Source organism: Strigops habroptila, chromosome 3 (genome assembly GCF_004027225.2).
Source record: "Strigops habroptila isolate Jane chromosome 3, bStrHab1.2.pri, whole genome shotgun sequence".
Lineage (NCBI taxonomy): Eukaryota > Metazoa > Chordata > Aves > Psittaciformes > Psittacidae > Strigops > Strigops habroptila.
In genome coordinates this window covers 79,340,756-79,360,306 of record NC_044279.2, presented here as the reverse complement: position 1 = coordinate 79,360,306, position 19,551 = coordinate 79,340,756, and the positions used below count along the sequence as shown (strand labels likewise).

The 19,551-nt window shown below is 45.5% G+C and overlaps 1 protein-coding gene across 1 annotated transcript; it reads left to right on the top strand.

Moving 5' to 3' along the window:
- The first annotated feature begins 37 nt into the window (after positions 1-37).
- On the top strand, positions 38-19,213 carry ERP27 (endoplasmic reticulum protein 27). Its single transcript, XM_030481029.1, has 7 exons — positions 38-309; positions 499-599; positions 3,725-3,862; positions 7,592-7,705; positions 10,708-10,833; positions 17,802-17,999; positions 18,691-19,213. The coding sequence occupies exons 1-7, from the start codon at positions 189-191 to the stop codon at positions 18,733-18,735; spliced, it is 843 nt and encodes a 280-aa protein (XP_030336889.1). The 5' UTR covers positions 38-188; the 3' UTR covers positions 18,736-19,213.
- The last annotated feature ends 338 nt before the right edge of the window (positions 19,214-19,551 follow it).

Here is a 19,551-nt window from a genome sequence, read left to right as displayed (position 1 = left end):
GTTGGTGAGGCTCTCCAAGGCTGCTGCCTGTGCAGAGTGAGGGGCTCTCTCCAAGCCAGGAGGTTATCTCTGGAGCTGAAGGTTTCACCCTGGGCCAGCTGCTCTCTTCCCACCACGCTGGGAGTGGCTGTGGGCCCCTGCAGCAGCTGACGTGTCTCTTGCTGAAGAGAGGAGCGGAGCAGGGTGCCATGTCGAGGACAGGGCAAGCTGGCAGCATGGGCACCTCCATCTTCCTGTGCCTCTTGATCATCCTGCTAACCAGGGGCTCCCCAGCAGCGTGTGCTGGAGACAACAGCTCTGCAACCCACAGTAAGTGAGAATTCTTTCTGGCTTGGGGAAAAGTTGGGTCTGCTGTGGGGAATCTTCCTTACCCAGGAGGGTTCTGTTGAGCTTGCAGGAGAGGTGTGTGGGTGAGACTGTAAGGGGTGGGATGCTTGCGTGCATGTTGGGGGGAGCTGTTTGTGTACCCTCTGTCCAACCCTGACCTCTCCTTTCCAGGCACAGCCAGCACTGCAGAGAAACCTGTCCTGTTGGACAACGTTGCAGATGCTGAAGCCTTCATCAGTGGGGCAGAGGTGGCAGTCATTGGATTCTTCCAGGTGTGTTCACAGCACCTCCCCTCCACCAGCTACGAGCCCAGTCCCACCCTAATGAGAGCATGGGGCTGGATGTGACATAAACACCTTCCAAAGGCAGCTTCTGTCCCAAAAGGTGCTGGGGCTGTGACAGGCATGTGGAGGTTTTACGTGACAGGCCACAGAGAGAATGCAGGGAGTTTGATTTGTTTGTAGGAAGGGAGATGAAGCAAAGGAGGAAGGTGAAGGAGGTCGTAGCATCCCTGGAGCCAGAGAAAGAGAAGTGCTGCAGGGGAAGCAGAACAGGAATGTGGGTGGCAGAGAAACAGTGTTGGCAAGGCATGAATGGGAATGTCAGTTGTTTGCTTTAGTCAGCAATGACAGAGCTAGACACTGCCTGTGTGGTGGGGCTTAGGAAGCTGGGTCTTGGGAAGCAGCACTGGTGCAGGTTCTCTGAAGTCCAAGAGTGGGCGCAAGCTGCAGGCTTCTCCCAGGGACGGTGTAGGCATGGTCTCTCTACCTTGCTGCTTTGTTCCCCGGAGTTGATACCCTTGAGGCCTCTGCCTCTCTTCAATTGAATTCAAAGGTGAGTGATAGTATGCACCCCTTGCTCCCAACGTGAATATTTTTCCTTAGGAAACAAGACAAAAATATTTATTTAGAGCACCATAAAACAGGGGCCTCTTTGACAGGATCCTCATTACTTTTAAGGTCCCCAAGTTGCACCTTTTTCCCCCTTTTCCTTGAGCTCTGCTCTGGGCTTCTGCTGCCCAGATACTGCCTCATCGCTTCTGTCAGGAAATACTTCAGCCTTTCAAAACCAGCTCCTTCTGAAAGCACCTTCCTTCTTCTGCCCCATGCCTGGGGCTGGAGGGCAGCCTAGGGAGGGCATTATGCCCTTGGTGTAGGCAAATGGCGTCTTAAAGCCCACCACAGAGTGAGGACCGATGGTGTGTCTGTGCAGCGCAAGCAGCAAGAAGCATGTGAGCTGGAAGCTTATGCCCCAGAGGCCTTGCTAAGTGCTGATCACAGAGCACCAGCTGCCTCACCTACAGCGCCTGCAGGCATTTGGAGCTCCTTGCTTTTGCAGGGCTGCAGTGCTGCAAACCAGCAAGGGAATCTCACTGTACGGAGATGCCTCCTTCCCCTCGGGCAGGGCTTGTGGCAGGGCTGTACCTGGGGCACAGAGCCTCCTGCTAAGCAGTGGCAGGGACCGTGGGTTCTTGCTGGGCAAAGCTATGCAACAGCATAACCGCTGGTGTTTTGTGCCACCGTGGCCTCTCGGTGCAGGATTTCATTCCACAAAGTCAGACAGGAGGCTGGTGCATGCAGCCCAGGCTGCCAGGAGCACGAGGCAGCAGGCAGCAACGTGTCGGGCATTCAGTGCCTGAAGCACGACAGGGCTGTGTTTAAACAGTGGATAAAGACCTATGTGTGCCGTGAGGGCTTGTCTTGGCCCTTTGCCTGAGAGTATATTCATCCACATAATGCCCATGTTCTCTGTTCTCCATAAATTATTTCTCTACTGCAGCCTTTCAATTCTCTGCAGTACGTGGCTCGGCAAGCTCCCTGTATAATAAGCATGGCCTCCCTGACTGGGAACAGAATGCCATGATGGAAAAACAGCATACTGCTCCAGAAACCCTGCAAGTCTGAGAGAAAGGGCAATGCTTGGCCTGATTAAACCCCAGCTTTCCTAGGAATGCTGCAAAACTCAGTGCGGTTATTCACACCCCAGCCTTTAGTGCTCTCACCAGGGCCATGCCGATGTGCTGGTATTTCCAAAACAGATCACGAGACGTGTTTTTATTTTGAATAAAGAAAGAATTTTGTTTTCCATCCTCTCTGGGATCGCAAACAGCTGAGCTGATGGTTCAAACTAAAAAGAAAAACAAACCAATTATTTTCTAGCGGAGCCTGTGTCTTGAGAATTTAAATCCAATAAAAAGTATCAAAAATATATCACTCAAAAGGTTGGAATGGGAATAGCAAAGGAGGCTTTAGTACAGGTTAAAGCTGTAGCCAATGCTCTTGCTCAAGAAATAAAATGAACCTCAAATTACTGAGAAATTGCACATTTTTATTCCTTGATGTGTTTGCATTGGCTACTTTTTAAAGGATGTGTCTAAGACAGCTTTATAAAGGAACCAGGAAACTGCTAATGCAACGTGTTTTTACAAAAATTGTAAACCACTGACTCTAGAATCAAGGTTATCTTAAAATTACATTTTTATATATTTATTTTATACACACATGTATGTGCGTAAATATATGTGTATATCCGATACCTAAAGGGGACCTACGAGAAAGCTGGAGAGGGATTTTTTACAGGGATGTGTAAGGACAGGAAAAGGGGAATTGCTTTAAGCTGAAAGAGGGTAAATTTAGATGAGATGTTAGGAAGAAATTCTTTACTGTGAGGGTGGTGAGACATTGGCACAGGGTGCCCAGAGAAGCTGTGGCTGCCCCATCCCTGGCAGTGTTCAAGGCCAGGTTGGACGGGGCTTGGAGCGACCTCATCTAGTGGAAGATGTCCCTGCCCATGACAGGGGGGTTAGAACTGGATGAAATTTAAGGTCCCTTCCAACCCAAACCATTCTCTGATTCTCTGATTCCATGATATCATGACATATATATATATTTAAGCATGCTACATCCAGATCCTGACTTTCTCCCCTACCTTTTGAGAACTCTGGGGCTTCGCACCATCACAGTGTTACCTACAAGTGTGTGGGTAAGACGTGCGGGTTCAGAGTAAGGGAAGGCCAGGGTCCCACAGTCCTGCGGCACCTGCCAGCTGTGCCTGCCACACCGACAGCGCGCCGGGCATCGCCGCTTGTGACACCCCCGATTTTGGGGGCGAGAGGTGGTTGGCGGGGCGAGTGGGTAATGGGGATCTCTGCAGCATCCCAACCGCGCAGGCAAGGCAATAACGGGAGGGAAAGATGAAGTCCCGCCCTTCGGCTGCCCGCTCCTCCCGGTCCTCCCCCTGCTTTCCCGGCGCGGGGGGGCCGGACCTGGGCGGTGCTCCCGGATGGCCGGTAGGTGTCGCCCTCGCGCCTCCTCATGGCGGGCGGCGGAGGGGCTCCGGGGGTGGCTTCGCTCGTCACTCTTCGCCTTCCGCACGCTCCCTCCCTCTCCCTCCACAGGAACCGGAGAGCCCCGAAGCATCCCAGTTTCGCCTGACAGCCGGCCGGATCTCGGAGGTGCCCTTTGGCCTCAGCACCAGCCCCGCGGTCCTGTCCCACTACGGCGTCGAGGCGAACACCGTCACGCTATTCCGCATGGTGTGTGAGCCCACGGCGTGGCGTGTCGGGGGTGACGGGGGACAGCACCCACCGTGCCGCCGCCGCCGTGGCCGGAGGACCCCGGGGAGCCAGGCGGGGCGAGCCGCGACTGCCCCCGAGCGGCTCCCGCCTCGGGAAATAGGCTGCTGTGCAACAAGCTGTATCCCAATAATCACCTCCTCGGTTTAGGAGTTCCCGTGCCCGCTGGGTTTGATGAGAGGGACTCTAGGACAAGTGCTAAAGACCTGCCCGCAGTCACGGTAGAGAAGAAGTGAAATCTCCAGGTAGTAGTGATAGAGAAGTTTAAAGCTGCTCATCTGTTAGACATTAGGAAGGAATTCTTCACTATGGGAGTGGTGAGACACTGGCACAGGTTGCCTAGAGAAGCTGTGCTGCCCCATCCCTGGCAGTGTTCAAGGCCAGGTTGGACGGGGCTTGGAGCAACCTGCTCTAGTGGAAGGTGTCCCTGTCTACGGCAGGCACCTTAGAGCAAGACAAAAAAAAAAAAAAAAAGGCTTATCATTGACAGTCACTCCCTGCCCACCTTAAAGCACATCTGTAGAGCTTCCTGCCCCAAAGAGGCCTTTTGCTTTTCACTTGCAGAGTGCCCATCACCAAAATATGAAACATTTATTACACCTGATAAGATTCTCCATTTTAAGTGTTTGCCCTATGGATCTGGCCCAGCACCCAGTGCAAAGAATGATGTCTATGTGTCTGAGTGACCTGCCTGGAAGTCAGTTTTACTTGGATGGGGTTTCCGTGGTTTTGGTAAGGCTCCTCAGACACATGAAGAGTATTTAGAGGCCATGTTACAATGGATCAACACTGCAGGCATGATATCAAATCTTGACAAGCATCACTTCAGACAGGAAAAGCTGTCTTCACTCAGCGCACAACTTTTCCATCGTGACTGAAAACAGATCCGGACTGGGTCTCTGCAGTCATACGTCCTCTGCCACCAATAGAAGTCCCAAACGCTTTTTCTGTCTGCTACACTGTGATTTGCAGTTATTCCCTAAATACGCTTTGGGCATGGGCCCATTAAAAATGTTGCTTTGCAGTTTCTTAGGGATGGATACAGTTGTATCCAGCTGTACTTGGTGGTGCCTCACTGAAGTTAAAGCTATGTTTGCTGAAATTTAAGGAGATAATATTGGGAAGGGCTGCGTACTTGCTTCAAAAGTACCGAAAAAAGCTAAGAGCAAGTATTCTACTGGTTATATCCATTTCCTGGTGTGGCCCCTTCTCACACTAGTGTGACACTAGAATACTGGAGAGAGAGGTGTATCTGAGAAGGAGAGGGGCCCTTGGCTGCACAAGGTGTCCTAAAAGCCAGTGAAGTTTATTGTGTCACCAAAGCTCTAAGCACACACTGGGAAGGGGAGTGCAATGGAGACACACTGTGTGTACTAGGGAAACTAAATGTGGCAGCTAGGCCAAGTCCTAGATCCAGGTTGGCCGAAGACTGGACAAAGCCAGTTTGTTCTCCTTTCTTTCTCATCATTTCCTGTGCCATGTTTACCGCTGGCATTATCCAAATAATTCAAAGAGGTTGATCTAAAAGTGAGCAATAGGTAGGCAGGTCCTTTTATTTAACCTTTTATTTGCTATGTGCAGGTGTTGCAATTTGAAATGACGCCCATCTCAATTTTATTTCTTAGTCATGATGTTTTTCTTCCAAAAATACTGAAAAGATCCTTTGTTTTTTGCTGTGGCAGATAGTGAGGATGATTGCATTGGGAGGGTGTTTGATAAAAGAAAATGTCTGGATTTTGGGAATTTGGAATATATATTGAATATTCTTTGTTCACGGTCCAGTTTTTGCAGCTGAACTCTTGTTTAATAGGGGAAAAAAAAAAAATCCTAACAAAACAAAACAAAAACTAACCAGGAAACTAATACACTAGTCACGTTTAAATGTGGTTGAGAACTCACTTATCTGATTGGCAGCTTTTCTTAAATTGAGTTATTCAAATACACTATTTTGCCTTTTATTCTGTGCTGAATACTGTGTAGGAGTAAGGGATCAGAGATAAAAAGGAAAAGAAAAAAGAACTGAAACAGGAACTTGGAATCCAATACTTATTTGAAGAATACAAAGATGCATGATCGGGATAGCAGTGAATCAGAAGCATAAACTCATTTTTTCTTTGCTTTTGCAGAGCATGAAACACTTAGAATGATTAGAACTTTAAACCATAATTACAGTAGTAGGATGGGCTGCTGTTAACTGGTGACACTTTGCATATAGTGAAGGGAAACTGATTTGTTCTAGTGAGGAATCTGGACTGATAGACCTACAAAGAACATAATTAACAGATGCTAGCAAGCTAGTTATATGGAGCGATAAAGACATTTTGACTAGAGGTTCAACTATTAGATGCAGGCTATTTCCTAGCCTTATTTCCTTAAAATCATAAATGTTGAGCACAAATTTAAGAAGTTATTATCCCAAAATAGAAATCAGGTGTTTTCAGAAGCCCATGAAAATCAAGAGAAGACTTTCCATGAAGTCTGGAGTGCTTTAGATTGGTTCCCAAGGCCCGTCTGCTCTCACCCACCAAGGTGTCGTATTGGCCTGATCTCATTTACTTGAGTAGAGCTGCCCTTTCATTTTGTGCAGGAGGAAAATCTGTGAGACGAATGAGGCTGTGCAATCTGAAAAGCACCAGTTTGGGTTGCCAGACAAGGCGCTGTGGCCACCTACCAGATCAAAGACCTTTCCAATGACCACAGAACAGCAAAAAGGGCTTTAGATGTCTGCACACTGCTGGAAAAACTAACACAAGCACTTTCAGAGGTTTTTACAGGTGCAGAGAGTAAAATATGGGGTATGCATGTGGACTTTTCCTCAGCCCCAAGAACCTCATTCAACATGTGTATCGAAGGCCTTCAAATCCCAAACTTTGATCCTATTATGCGTCAGAGCCCAGTGTCCCCATGGCTCAACTCAGTCATGTCCTGCATGTACTGCACAGAAACTCCGCCCCTTCAGGTGCTTTAGCTGTCATTCAGTGGTTGACTGCTTTTTTTTTTCTGTTTACAAGGTCATGAAAACCTCAATAAAATCACATCACATGGGGGGAGGGAGGAAGTTTGGGGTGTGTGGGGAGATATGTGGCAGGATGAATTTTCCTCTAAAGCTAAAATGTGCTGTGCTTTGTATTTTTTCCTTTTTTTTTTTTTTTTCCCCCTGCTGTACTGGGGGAAAAAGGTCCTCTTTTTATTGGAGAGATTTTCTGCTTGCACAATGTTTCCAGAAAATCCATACAGACCCATGCCAATGTTTATTACTTGCAGAAGAAATAGAATAAGCAGATAAAGATTTTGAAAAGGAATGTAAAGCCAAAATCAATGCTAGGAATTAGGTGATTTCGTGATCTCTCCCCACAACACCTAGAATATTTTATCAGCTAATCCTCGCTGTCTCCAGTGCATCAGGAGAGGATACTGTAGGGATGTCTGGAGTCCTTAGTGATTTCTGTAATGCCATGAGTTTGCCTTGTCTTTGGGAAACTGAAAGAGGGTGGAAGATCCTTATCTTGAAGTGCAGGCTGGTCTCTGTAGGTGCTAGGCTTCCAAAAGTGGGGATTGTGTGGTGGAGGGGAGAGGGTGGTGGTGTCCCAGGGGGTGGGTGTCTCTGTAAGTGAGTGCCATTGGTGCCTCTGGAGGGGGGTATGGGAGCAGAGGACAGCTGTGACTGTAGATGTCTTTGCATGTCTTCAGGTAGACAATCAGCGGAGAGATCTGGATATGAACAACAATGATATTGATGCTGAGAAGATGACTCGTTTCATTCGGATCAACGAGCTTCGCCTGGTGACAGAGTACACCCCTGTGGTAATTACAAGCTCCCCACAGCCCTCACCCTGGCACATGGCCTCCTCCTCAGGGACACCCTCTGGTCCATGAGTTTGCAGACCCAGATGTGTGTGAGGGTTGTGGCAATGGTGTGAATGGGAGAAGGCACACAGCCCTGCTGCAACTCCATATGGGGACTGGAAGCAAACGCTGTGCAGGGGCGTGCGAGTGGGGTGGGGAGAGGAAGGGATACAGTGGTTCACTTAGCTTTCCAGTAAATTTGGGGTGTTGGTGGGCCAAGAGCTCCATTTCTTACCACTCCTTAGCAGTGCTGCTTCCTCCCAGCATGGTATTTGCCTTGTTGTGCCATGCCTGCAGACTTTTCTCAGCAAGATCTCCTCTCTTCAACTGAGAAGCCTAAAGAAACATGGAAACTTGAGTGACCTACTGCCAGAAGGCAGATTTTCTTCATGGCCCAGCAGCACACATGGCTTAACGTAAACCTGGCTATTTGAAGGCATATTTAACAGTCAGTTGGAAACTTCCCAAGCAAAATTTTTCCCATTCTCTCCATCCCTTACTTCAGAATTCATCAGTTCAACAACAAAAAAGTTATACATAGGATGCTTCCATGTTGGACATCTTCATTAGCTCACCCATCTGACTGGCAGTGGCAGGGTGCCAGTGCTCTTTCCCGCTGTAGAGGGTGACCAAGGATTTAGGCTCCTCTGAAATCTCAGCAGTTCACTGGTTGCATTGCTGTGGATTCAATAGGTCTTAGGAGTCCCAGTGGCCGCAAGGCTGAGACTTTATCATTGCTGATGGGGTCTGTCGCAGACTTCTGGATAGCTGCAACAGTGTTGACCTGGCTCAATTTACTGAAAGGAGAATGGCCCAACCTGTTTCAAAGCCATATCTTTTCAAGCTGATGCCAAGGTTCAGCTAAGAGGGCTGACAAATTCCCCAGTTTAGGTGCAGCCTGCCAGTAGAGAGAGCATTTTGTTTACGAAATGCAACATTTTGTTTCCACAATGAAATACTGGAAAAGTTCTGTTGTTTTCTCAAAAAAAAAAAAAAAAAAAAAAGAGAGAGAAAAACTGGATTTTTTATCTCTTGATAAAGGATGTGAAAAAATTATTTCAAAATTACAGAGTATTTTTGGACAGAAGAGCCTCATCCTGTCCCAGTGTCCTTGCAGTGAACACTCCAGTTACATCAGCAGGGACGCTCTTGTTACTCATTATCTTTATAATTGCCCAGGCCTTTTGAACCCCTGGAGCTTCCACTGCATCTCTTAGCACTTCATTAGATCATGACTCTTTCTTCATGCGTTTCTGCTGATGCTTTGGGGTCTTGCTCCATGGCATCCTATTCAGCACCCAGGCTGTCTCCCTTGACAGAGAAGTCCTGAGTTGTTCAGATGGTCCTCTCCACCCTGACCGACAGAATAGATGTTGTTCCAGTTTTTTTTCCAGATGCTCTGGAGTCCTGTCAAGGTGCTGGGGTTGACAGTGCCTCCTGCAGTCTCCAGCCCAAAACCCTCCCAGCTCTGCTAATGTAGCTTGGGTTTTGGTAAATATTTGTTCTCAATGCACATGCTGTTTGCATCTAAGAATGCTGCTGGGCAGCAGAGGCTGGAGTCACATGGATCACACCGAGTGCTGCCAGGAGTTTCTCTCCCCATCCTGGGGCCCTTACTGTTTCTCCCACATACTTTAGGCATTTTTAGGCAATGCTTACCCTGTGGGCTTTCCAGGAGAGTCAGATGTGACACAGCCATGTTGATGAGCTCTGCTGGTCACTCTTGCACATCTTGGACAGGCACACCTTTGTGTGAAGCTGCAGGAGGAGCTGCTGCTCCAGCCCTGCCCACTCTCAGCCCAGACTTGTCATGACCCTTGGTGCTGGGTGGCTTCAACCTCACCTTCAGCCCCATCCTCTCCCATGAGGTCTTTTAATGCTCTCCAGCCTTGGTTTGCATGCCCTCTACTCTCCCCTGCCCCATCTGCACACCATCAGAGAAGTGAAGGGATACAAAATGCCTCATAAACATGAGGCTAATGGCAGAGTCCTGGCTCTCAACAACTAGGTGCTTTGTGATGCATGGCCCTTGCCAGTGTGCACTCCCTGACCCCTTCCTTATTACTCCTGGAGTGTGTGGAAACTTTTTTCTCCCCCTGGCAGTGAGCTGCACAATCTGCACCTCTGTGGTTTCAGTGGCACAGGGGAGGCAGCAGCTCTGGTCGGGCTGCTGTTTAATTTGAGGGAGAGGCTGCAGGACCGCAGGAAGTGGGTAGAAGGAGAAGCAAAGTGATGAGTGAGTGAGTGAATGCCCGAAGATGGTGCAGCACCTTCATGGGCAGTGCCAGCACTGTCTCCTTCACAGAGGGCCACTGTGTGCTGCCCACTTGGCCTTTACCCAGGAGATGAAGAACAGCTGGCTCCAGGTCTCCTACTATGAGACTGCAGAGGCAATTTTAAGCCTCAGCACTCCAGAATGCCCAGGCCCTGGCATTGCTGAAACTCTGGACTCATCCCCATCCTACACACAGCTTAACACTAAAGAAATAAGGAAAGACACCAACCCTGACACTACAAATCCTTCCCACTTTCTTGCTCCCATTTTGGCCAGGTGCTTCAGTGATTCAGGGTGCCAGTGATTCAGGGCACTTATGTTCAGTGTTTACCGGCCTTCCCTTTCATCTTCCTTGCCCCTCTAGTTTTCAGCTTGTTGTACCCACGAAGTCCCTCTTCCTAGTCACTGACTATCCTGAGGCCAGTGATGAATCCTTGTGGTCTTCAGACTCTCATCTTGGGAATAAGCAGTCATGTGGTTAAGTACTTCCACAGAGCACCCAGATTGGATCCCTTCTGCTTTAAAGAGAGCTGTCCTGTTTGGGAGGCTGATTTGCAAAGAAATCTAAGCTGAGACATGAGGATCGATGTCCCTTCAGTGCTGCAACCAATGCCTATTGAATGTTCTCAATTTCCTTGCCTGTGTGTTTTTCTCTCTCTGCCTGTGATGGCTGTGTTCTCGGCAGACAGCAATAGGTGTGATGCAGAGTTCGTTCCAGCTTCACCTTCTCCTAATCACAGACAAAACATCCCCAAAGTACTCCGAGCAAATGCGCAGATATCGGGAGGCAGCAGAGCTCTTCAAGGGAAAGGTAAGTCCAAACAGAGATTTGGAGAGCAGTGATTTCTTCAGTGGATGGGGATGGCATTACCTCCTTCTCTGTGGATTAGGGGAGCAAGGCCAAGTGGTAGAAAAAGAGGATTGGTTGGATAATTAAGTGGAGGGATTGGCTCTGTTCACCTTTTGCCAGTTTTCCTCCTTATGGGGAAAATATCCTCTGTATCCTGCTCCTCTGCTCCCTCAGAGGGACATTATGTACTTCCTTGCTTCTGGTCCAGTTTTGTTCCCTTGTACTGGGAGATGACAAACAGCTGCTGCACTTCATTCTCGTGATGGTTGCATTCCACTGGTGTGAGAGATGATTTTGTATATACAGCCTTCAAGATGCCAAGGAGCATTATATAAGTGACCAGTGATAGCAATTAATGTTGCAGTAATTCTTCACCCTTAGCCTTCTGGTTGTATCCTGGGGAAACAACTATTTTTAAAAGACTTGCGAATAGGTTTGTCAGATTTCCCACACTAAGGTGATGGGATAGATGGGGTCTTTCAGAGAAATTCTGCCTGGTTCCCACCCCACTGTGGGCAGAGCTCCCCAGATAGTAAATCATCCCATGGCTGATTCTCTGCCAGCATCTGGATTACAGGGGAATTTGTGTCCAGGGAACAGAGGAAGGAACTGGCAAGCAAAGGAAGGCATTTGGGGTAAGGGAGAAGATTAGAAAGGAAGAGGCAGAAGATCACAGCAAGAGGGAAGGCTGAGCTGAGAGGCAGTGGAAGAGATCTTTCTGGGTGACGTGTGGAGCTGGAAAGAGTTGTGGTTTGAGAACAAGACCATCTGCATGCATCTGTTTGTAGTACTGAAGGGGCAGATTAAAAATCAAGTATATAATCATCCTCAAATGGAGGGGCCATTTCAGAGCTGTGCGCCCTCTAAAGTCTTGAGATTTGTTTATGGCAAGACTATGGACCTTGCCATCTGTCTCACCCACTGGCAAGACACCAGGCAAAAACCATGCATCAGAGACAAAAGGTCTTTTCAAAAGTGGTTTGCTTTGATGAATATGTAGTGATAAAAGAAAACTTGTTAATCTGAAAAATTACAGCCATCTCATGTGAGATGTGTGTAATAGTGACACCACTAGCACTGTCCTCCGTGAGCAGCAGTTTCATACAGGTCTCCCCCCTCCAAGCAGCTAACTCCTCTAACATAGCACGTTACCGTTTAGCATCACTATGCTTCGCTGAAGCAGCTGCAGCTAGCTTTTTTTTCATGTGAACATGCCTAGAGCTGAGAAAATGTGAATAATTTTCCTAGAAATACTTCACAAAACATTGGATAAAATGTTCTACCAAAGTCCAGATAAGTTATGGGTTGCCAGCAAGCCAAATCTAACATTTTTTTATTGTTATTCATCCAGGCAAGTTTCCCACCAAATCAATCTAGAAGTTTCCCATAGTAAAAATAGAGATTAAAGATGTGGGGATTTGACTAATTATTTCTACTGCAGTGGCACTGAAGGACATATAGATGAAGGGACTTAGAGTCTAGTAAGTTGTTTTTCACAAAGGAGTGCCACTCTGAGGAGTAAATTGTGATTTGTGCTGCCCTCTTACAAAGCATTAAGAGAGAACTAGGACCCCTCTGTTTGGGTCTTAGATCTAGATAGTAAGTAATAAGGAGAATGATATGCCCACTTAGGTTTGTCTCTTGCTCTGACATGTAGAAAGACATGGATTAGTTTGGGTGTCAGAAGCAGCCACTGCACAATACCATAGAAATCTCTGCTAGCTAATTTTTCTAACTGGAGTTATCTGTTGCCAGGATCACCAAGTTAACTCAGGTTTACTTCAAAACAAGTAAAGTATTGAGTAGATTTTGCCTTTTTGCAGCTCACAGATCATGAATAAATGCAAGATTCTTGACTTGAATTTTATTCAGGATTACCAGTGAATAATTCACAGCCTGTGGGCTGCTGATGAAAGACTTGTTTGTGCGGTGGGGTTAGTGCTGTCAATAGTTTAAGCAAGGAATCATTGTGCAGTAGAGAGGTGTTCAGACTCCCTGTGAGCATGTACCACTGCATTCATCAGTGCTTTACAGTGACTGCAGAGTGCCAGAACAGAGTGGGGAGACTTGGTGCGTGTTGCAACTTCTCTACAAGCCAGTGCAGAACACAAACAGAGCCTTGAGAGCTTTCCCAAGCAGGAGAAGGGGTACCAATCCTTTCACACATCTCTACTTTGCTCTGAGGGAAGAGGAGTCCTTGTCATTGTCGTCACCAGTTGGAGGGAGAGGAGAAACTTGTTGCTCGCATTGATGGAGAGATGAAGTGGAACTGCTCCTGCTGAGTGGCTGACCCCAAAGAATTAAGAAAACCAAAGAAAATTGAATCATTTAGGTTGGAAAAGATCCATAAGATCATCAAGTCCAATTGTTAATGGATCACGAGGAAATGATTCATCTGCCAGTTCCTGGATTATAGTCCCTTCATCTCTGGTTTATGATCTTTTCATTTTTGCCTGAGAGGAAGCTGAGCTTTTCAGCTGGAGGATCCATGAGGCTGTATGGTGAGGACTGTTACTTGAAAACAGACTGACCTGCACCCTGAGCAGCAATGTCTTAAAGCAGTTGTTTCCTGAAGAAGAAAATGTGAAGGTTAGGTGATGCTAAGCCATCAAGAGCTGATAAGATTAAGAATATGGTACTTTTCTAGCAGAAGTTGAAACAATTGTGGGTGGGTAACAGTGAACAGGCAGAGCTCAGGGCACTGCAGCTTCAGGAGTGAATCCACCACCCTTCTTGGAAGGATCCCACTGCAATCAAATAGGAATGTGCTTGGGAAAGTACTGCCAAGAGTCCAGGCTTTCTACTGGAAAGGAAATGTCAGGGTTTGCATTGCTGAACCAAATTAGCGTAAGCATCTTCAATATTCTTTCCACAATATCAAAGCATAACATGTCAATTACAGCTGGCATACCTCATGGATGCTTGTAGAAGTTTCAATAAGGTGATGTTGGGAATTACAAAGGCAACTTTTGCTGCAACTGATGTAACTGGTTTACAATGTCCGAATTATTCGAGTAGAGATGTTTGCAAAGTCCCTTTTACTTATATATAGGCCTATTTAGAAATGGGTTCTAAGAAAGTCCTAAGAATCCTTCTGCAGTACTTCCATGGAAATAAAAGGATGGTGCCCCTTCTTTTGCAGGCAGTCATTCATACACTTTTGATTTTTCTTGTCAGACATTGATGGCCCCAGAACTGTGAGAGACAATATTTAGAGATGCCTCTTCTAACCATAACCAGAGGACCCTGTAAATATGGATTGTGTATGTGATGTAAAAATATCTACAGTAAACTTGTTTTTATAGCTTGGTTTTTTGTTTTTTTTTAAATTCCTGGCTGATGTTTTTGTTTTGCTCTGATGTACTATGCAAGCTATGTAAGAAATTACTCAGTCTACAGAACTTAATCTTTTTGCTTATACAGTCTCCTCAAAGAATGAAGATTGCAGCTTCATGAAGCTCAAAATCAAACACTGGACAGGAGGCTTGATCATCCTTCCTGTTTACCTTTGTTAGAGGAAAAACTAAGCTACATCAAATTGGTTTCTACCATCGCAGTGATATTTGCAATTAACTTTAATTCCTTGGGCAATAACATCATTCCATATCTTAGTATTTACCAGGAACTTGATGTTCTAAAAGCACTGAGCCAGGAATCATGTTGTCAAGGCACCAAGGTGGCACCAGTGCACAAAATTTTCTGAAAGAGAAATTTGCAGGTGGCAGTGCACAGATAATATCATGTGTGGAGGGGAGAATTTATGTCAGGAATTCCTATTCTATGCAGGAGATCCGTCACTGCCTGTAGCAGCAGACCTCTGAACACAGGCAAGAAGATTGCTACAAAATTAAACAGTTTCATGGAAATTATTTCAGAATAAAAAACCCAAACAAACAACCCAGCTATTGAACAGGATAGTATGAAACAGAAAATGAACTTTCTGTTTGGAATGGAACTTCCTGGTTTCTAGCAGAGATGTGACAGTTGGCATCGTAAGCGGGATATGTTTTTGTGAATTATAGCTTTCCTAAGTTGTCTAAGCAAAGGCTTTAGGCTCCTTTCAGCACTGGTAGAGAAGGACATGTCCTTCCTTCCCTTCTAAAATAGGTGGAATAACGTGCCTGCCACCATTTATTGTAGAAGTTACATAAATGACTGGCTGATACAAGACTAAGATCTAGATGTCAGATGTTAGCAAGGTAACTCTTGTCTCATGGCCTGCATAATTTTCCATGGTCACTGAATTCATTCTTTATGGTTGGAGCTGGCTGGGAATCTCTGAACAAAATATTCCTCATGAGAAAATGCCAGATGGCATCTATCATGGGAATGCCACCACTGAGAAACTTGCTTGATTTCCAGCTGCTGAGGAGACCAGGCTTCCAATAGTTGTGGCCTCAGTACCAACACACCTTACAGACTGCCTCACAGGTGTGACTCTGAGTCCACACAGGTTTTGCAGGACCCCTGGAGCACATCCAGCATAGGGTGCACGTCCTTTTGATGAAGAAGGATTCATGCCACGTCACAGCACCTACTGGGAATGTGTCATTCTAAAACGCATGGGATAAGCATTAAGGTGTCTTCTTTCAAGTGACAGTGGACACATGCAATTGCCATCTCTCCTGTATTTTTGGAATATGAGGGGAAGGAAACTTTTGCTGTGCTTTGGCATCCTGTAACTCCATGAGCCAAGTGTGAGTCATTAGAGAGATCCAAGTCAGGAACTGTGAATGATGACATCTCAGCCTTTCTGGCTGAGGGCCCAGTGGTTTTTGTGTTATTGTTTTCTTTTGTAAGGAAGAAGGTGTTTGGAGTTCTAAACCCCAACTTTTTTATTCTTTTATTCTTACTCTATTCTCTATATTCATAGATAACGTATGTACAGCTTTTTAGTTTTGGGATTTTTAACAAAGGCTGGAAACTTGATAAAGTGAAGAATATTTTTTAATATTTATTTATATTACCATCTGTACTAACGCTCTGAAAGTGCTTCTCTCCAACACTGGCCTTTGTTTCCAGCTTGCTAGTTGGAAGGAGAGTCCGAAAACAGAAGTATTGATGCTCCAGCTGAAAGTTTCTTAGATTGGGTCCTTAGATCTGTGACCTTTAGATTTGTGGCCCTTCTCTAGCTTGGTGTTTTATCCTGGAAAAGGATGAATTTAGCACTGTGGGAGAAGTTTCCACAACCTGTCTGTTTACCAGCTTGTTGCCCTTGGGGTACAGTTGGCTTTTGGAATAGAAATTGCAAGTGGTAAATACCACATATCTAGTGAAAAGTATTGTTCCTGTTTCTGTATTGCAGTGATTAATTGGAGTTAAACCTTACACCAGCCTAACTATCCATCCTTCCCATAACCTGTTGCCTAGGAAAGTTTCCAGACATATTTGGGTTTTTCTAGAACACAAATTTAATAAAGAATTTGAGATTTACCAAGTTTATTTTTAGAGAAGAAAAAGGTTTTGAACTAACTGGAGTGTTCTTGATTAAAAAGAAAGAAAAACATGAGTCACAGCCTGGGAACCAAACACATCGTCTTCACATTGCATTATTTTCCTTTTTTTAGACTCTTTTTTTTTTTTTTTTGTAAGTTAAGTCATGTCAACGTCCATAGGTACATTGAATATGCTAGGCCCAGTGGACTGCACAGGATAAAGAGAAGATAAAATGGTGCATGTTAGCTGGACATTTGTTTCATTGACTTGAATGTCAGCAGCCAAGGGAATCTATTTAATCAGGTCACTGATTAAATTTTTCAATTGCTGTATTTGTTTTCTTTTCTAAAAATATAATGTTTGTATATAGCATTAACACATTAACAGAAAATTTAATGAAGATCTTTAAGATAGCTGTATATTTTATTGTTAATCTTTCGGATTAAAAAAATTAAAATTTATACCTATTCCTACTGCACCTGTAAGATCTCAGTGGAAAGTTATCCTTAAAATAAAGCCATGGAGTTGGTCACCAATTCTGATAAATCTATACTATTGAATCATAGAATCATAGAAGGGTTTGGGTTGGAAGGGACCTTAAAGCTCATCCAGTTTCAACCCCCCTGCCATGGGCAGGGACACCTTCCACTAGACAAGGTTGCTTCAGGCCCTGTCCAACCAGGCCTTGAACACTGCCAGGGATGGGGCAGCCACAGCTTCTCTGGGCAACCTGTGACAGTGAATCATATGTCAGAATCCTAATCCTTGGCTTGATCTTGCTCTCCAAGACTATTCATAAGCCCAGAAAACTGTAGGTTGTTCTTATCCTGCCTTAGTCGCTGTTGGGCTTCTCTCCCCAGGTCTCAACAACCCTCCACTGAGCTGGGCTGTATATTGGTGTCTTGCCACCAACTCTCATTTCCTAAATGATTGTATCTTCATTTCTATACACTGCAGCTCGCTTAAATGCATCCTTTGTGTTTGGCTCTCTCATGTTCTTATCCTTGCAGGCTCCTGCTGTCCTATACTTCACTCCCACATTCTTGCAATTGAGTTTGATTTTTACACACCAAAACACCTTTTAACTCTTCCACTCTGGGTCTTGCATAGATGTGATCTTATCCAAATAGCATGCAAGGAGAATAATCAGCTTCTTTCACATGTACCACTAAAACAAAAGACATCTTATTTCCTCAACTATTAGGAGAATTGAAGTGGAAATTGCCCTCTTGCCATAGTGTAGATATATTTTTAAAGAAGGTGAAAGAAGACATTTTATTTGGTAGTGTAAGACTGGATGTCATAAAATACAGAAAAATGCACTGTGTGGAGCAGTTAGTGGCAGAGGAAGTGATGTCCTAACAGAGTATGGCAGGCTTTCTCTAACTCTTTATAAAAACATTGCTGTTAATCTTCATATGATCATTGCTGGGGGGCTGTTCTCTCTCTCACTTTCTGTTTTGCTCACATTTTCTCTCCTATTTCCATCACAGATTCTCTTTATGCTGGTAGACATTAATTTGAAGAGCAATGAACGAACAATGTCGTTCTTCAAACTGAAGAAGTCCCAGCTGCCAGCTCTGGCTATATTCAACGCACCAGATGAGGAGCAGGAGATCTTGACTCTGGATGAAGTCTCTGTTGAGCATGTACAGAACTTCGTTAATGGTTTCTTAGAAAGAATGGAGAAGGTAAAGGGGAGCTTTTTTACAGACTACAGAAACCTGGGATCTTGTAGGACAATGATGTTGCTCACAAGGCTCTCTTCAGTTTCTTGAACTCCTCCCCACCCCCGCCACCTCCTCTTTCATTTTCATTTCACCTGGATATCAGAAAAACATTAAATGTAGAGGAAAGCAGAGATGGATGTCTTTGCAGAGCTTCTTTCTTCACCGATTTCTGCCTTCTAGTCTACAGCAAGAAGACTTCACTGACCTCTGCAACTGTATGAAGGTGTCAGTGAAGCGTCTATTTTCTGGGAACAGCAGCTGGGAGACAGAGGGAAGGGCGCTTCTGTACACTAGGAAGGCAGCACATGAGAGGGTCAGAGAGAGAGTGCCACGGAGAGGAAGGAAATCTATCAAGAAGGCCACAGAACAGAGTATACAGACAAAGGCTCAGAACTCTACCAGAGGTCTCTGCTGAGAGAGGGACAATTTAATCTCCCTGTTCATTCAGTGTTCAGAGCTCTCTCTGTCAAGGCTCATATTCCTATAAGCACAGAGGCTTTGTCTGTCAGTACCCTGAGTTGTGCAATTGAAATGGGATCTGCAGGGCATAGACAGCAGAGGGAGGCATTTAAGTTGGTTTGTTTCCTTTTACCACTATGCTGAAGAAACTGAGCAACATCAAAACTGATTTCATTCCTCTAATGTGTTTTAGGGAGAAGATGAACCCAAGGAGAAGGCTCCCAATGAGGAGCTATGATTCCTTCTCAGCCAACAGGATGACTGTGCCCAGAGTCATCTATTTCTGGTGCATGAAGAGTTTGCTGAGCTACACAGCTCAGGAATTACTGGCGTGGTAGGATTATGGGGCCAAGATGGTAATGGATTCCCATCTCCGTGCCCTGTACATATATGCTGTCTGTTCTTTCTAGGAATCTCTTCTCCCTTCTAATTTTTTGGCTCCAGCTCTCCTTTTCTCAGTACTCCACTAGTTTGGTATTGCCCCACACTGTGTCCTTCTATGCCAGCTCTGTGATACAGCAAAGTGGCAATATCAAAGATAAAGCACATAGTTCCCAAAGATGTTTCCCTCATTCTCTTTTCTTTTGGTGCCATGCTGGGTTCCACCGTTTTTCAGTTTTCAGGTTTCTCCTGAAACTAGGCACAGATTGGTTGCTTGATGTCACATGAACTTTTCCATTTAGTTTACTAAATAAAGCAGAAAGTGAATAGCCTGATCTTTTATGCAAATATGTGATTTCCTACGCCCCATGCCTTTCACTTAAGGACGAAGCCTGTGTATTTCTGAGTGAGTAAGCTCAAAAATCTTCTTTCCCTGAATTTAACCAGGCTTGCAATGCCTAACCACTCGGATTGGTTGCTAAGAATCATTCTGCATGGAGCTGTACCCATCATCAACAGATATTTCCAGCAAAATGAGAGATTTCTGTGAAGGTTTGGGATCGGAACAGCACTGGGTACAGCAGATCTGAGCTGGTGCAGCAAAAATGAAAGAGCCTAAGATGCAGATTGAGGCTAAGAGGAATGGGATCTGTGGCAGAAGGGCAGTAGAAAG

What these genes read in the sequence shown, in the direction of transcription:
- ERP27 (XM_030481029.1), top strand. Translation starts at nt 189, where the DNA reads ATGTCGAGGACAGGGCAAGCTGGCAGCATGGGCACCTCCATCTTCCTG. An exon ending in TGACAGAGTACACCCCTGTG is followed by an intron (nt 7,706 to 10,707) that starts GTAATTACAAGC and finishes TGTTCTCGGCAG; the next exon opens with ACAGCAATAGGTGTGATGCA. An exon ending in TCTTAGAAAGAATGGAGAAG is followed by an intron (nt 18,000 to 18,690) that starts GTAAAGGGGAGC and finishes AATGTGTTTTAG; the next exon opens with GGAGAAGATGAACCCAAGGA.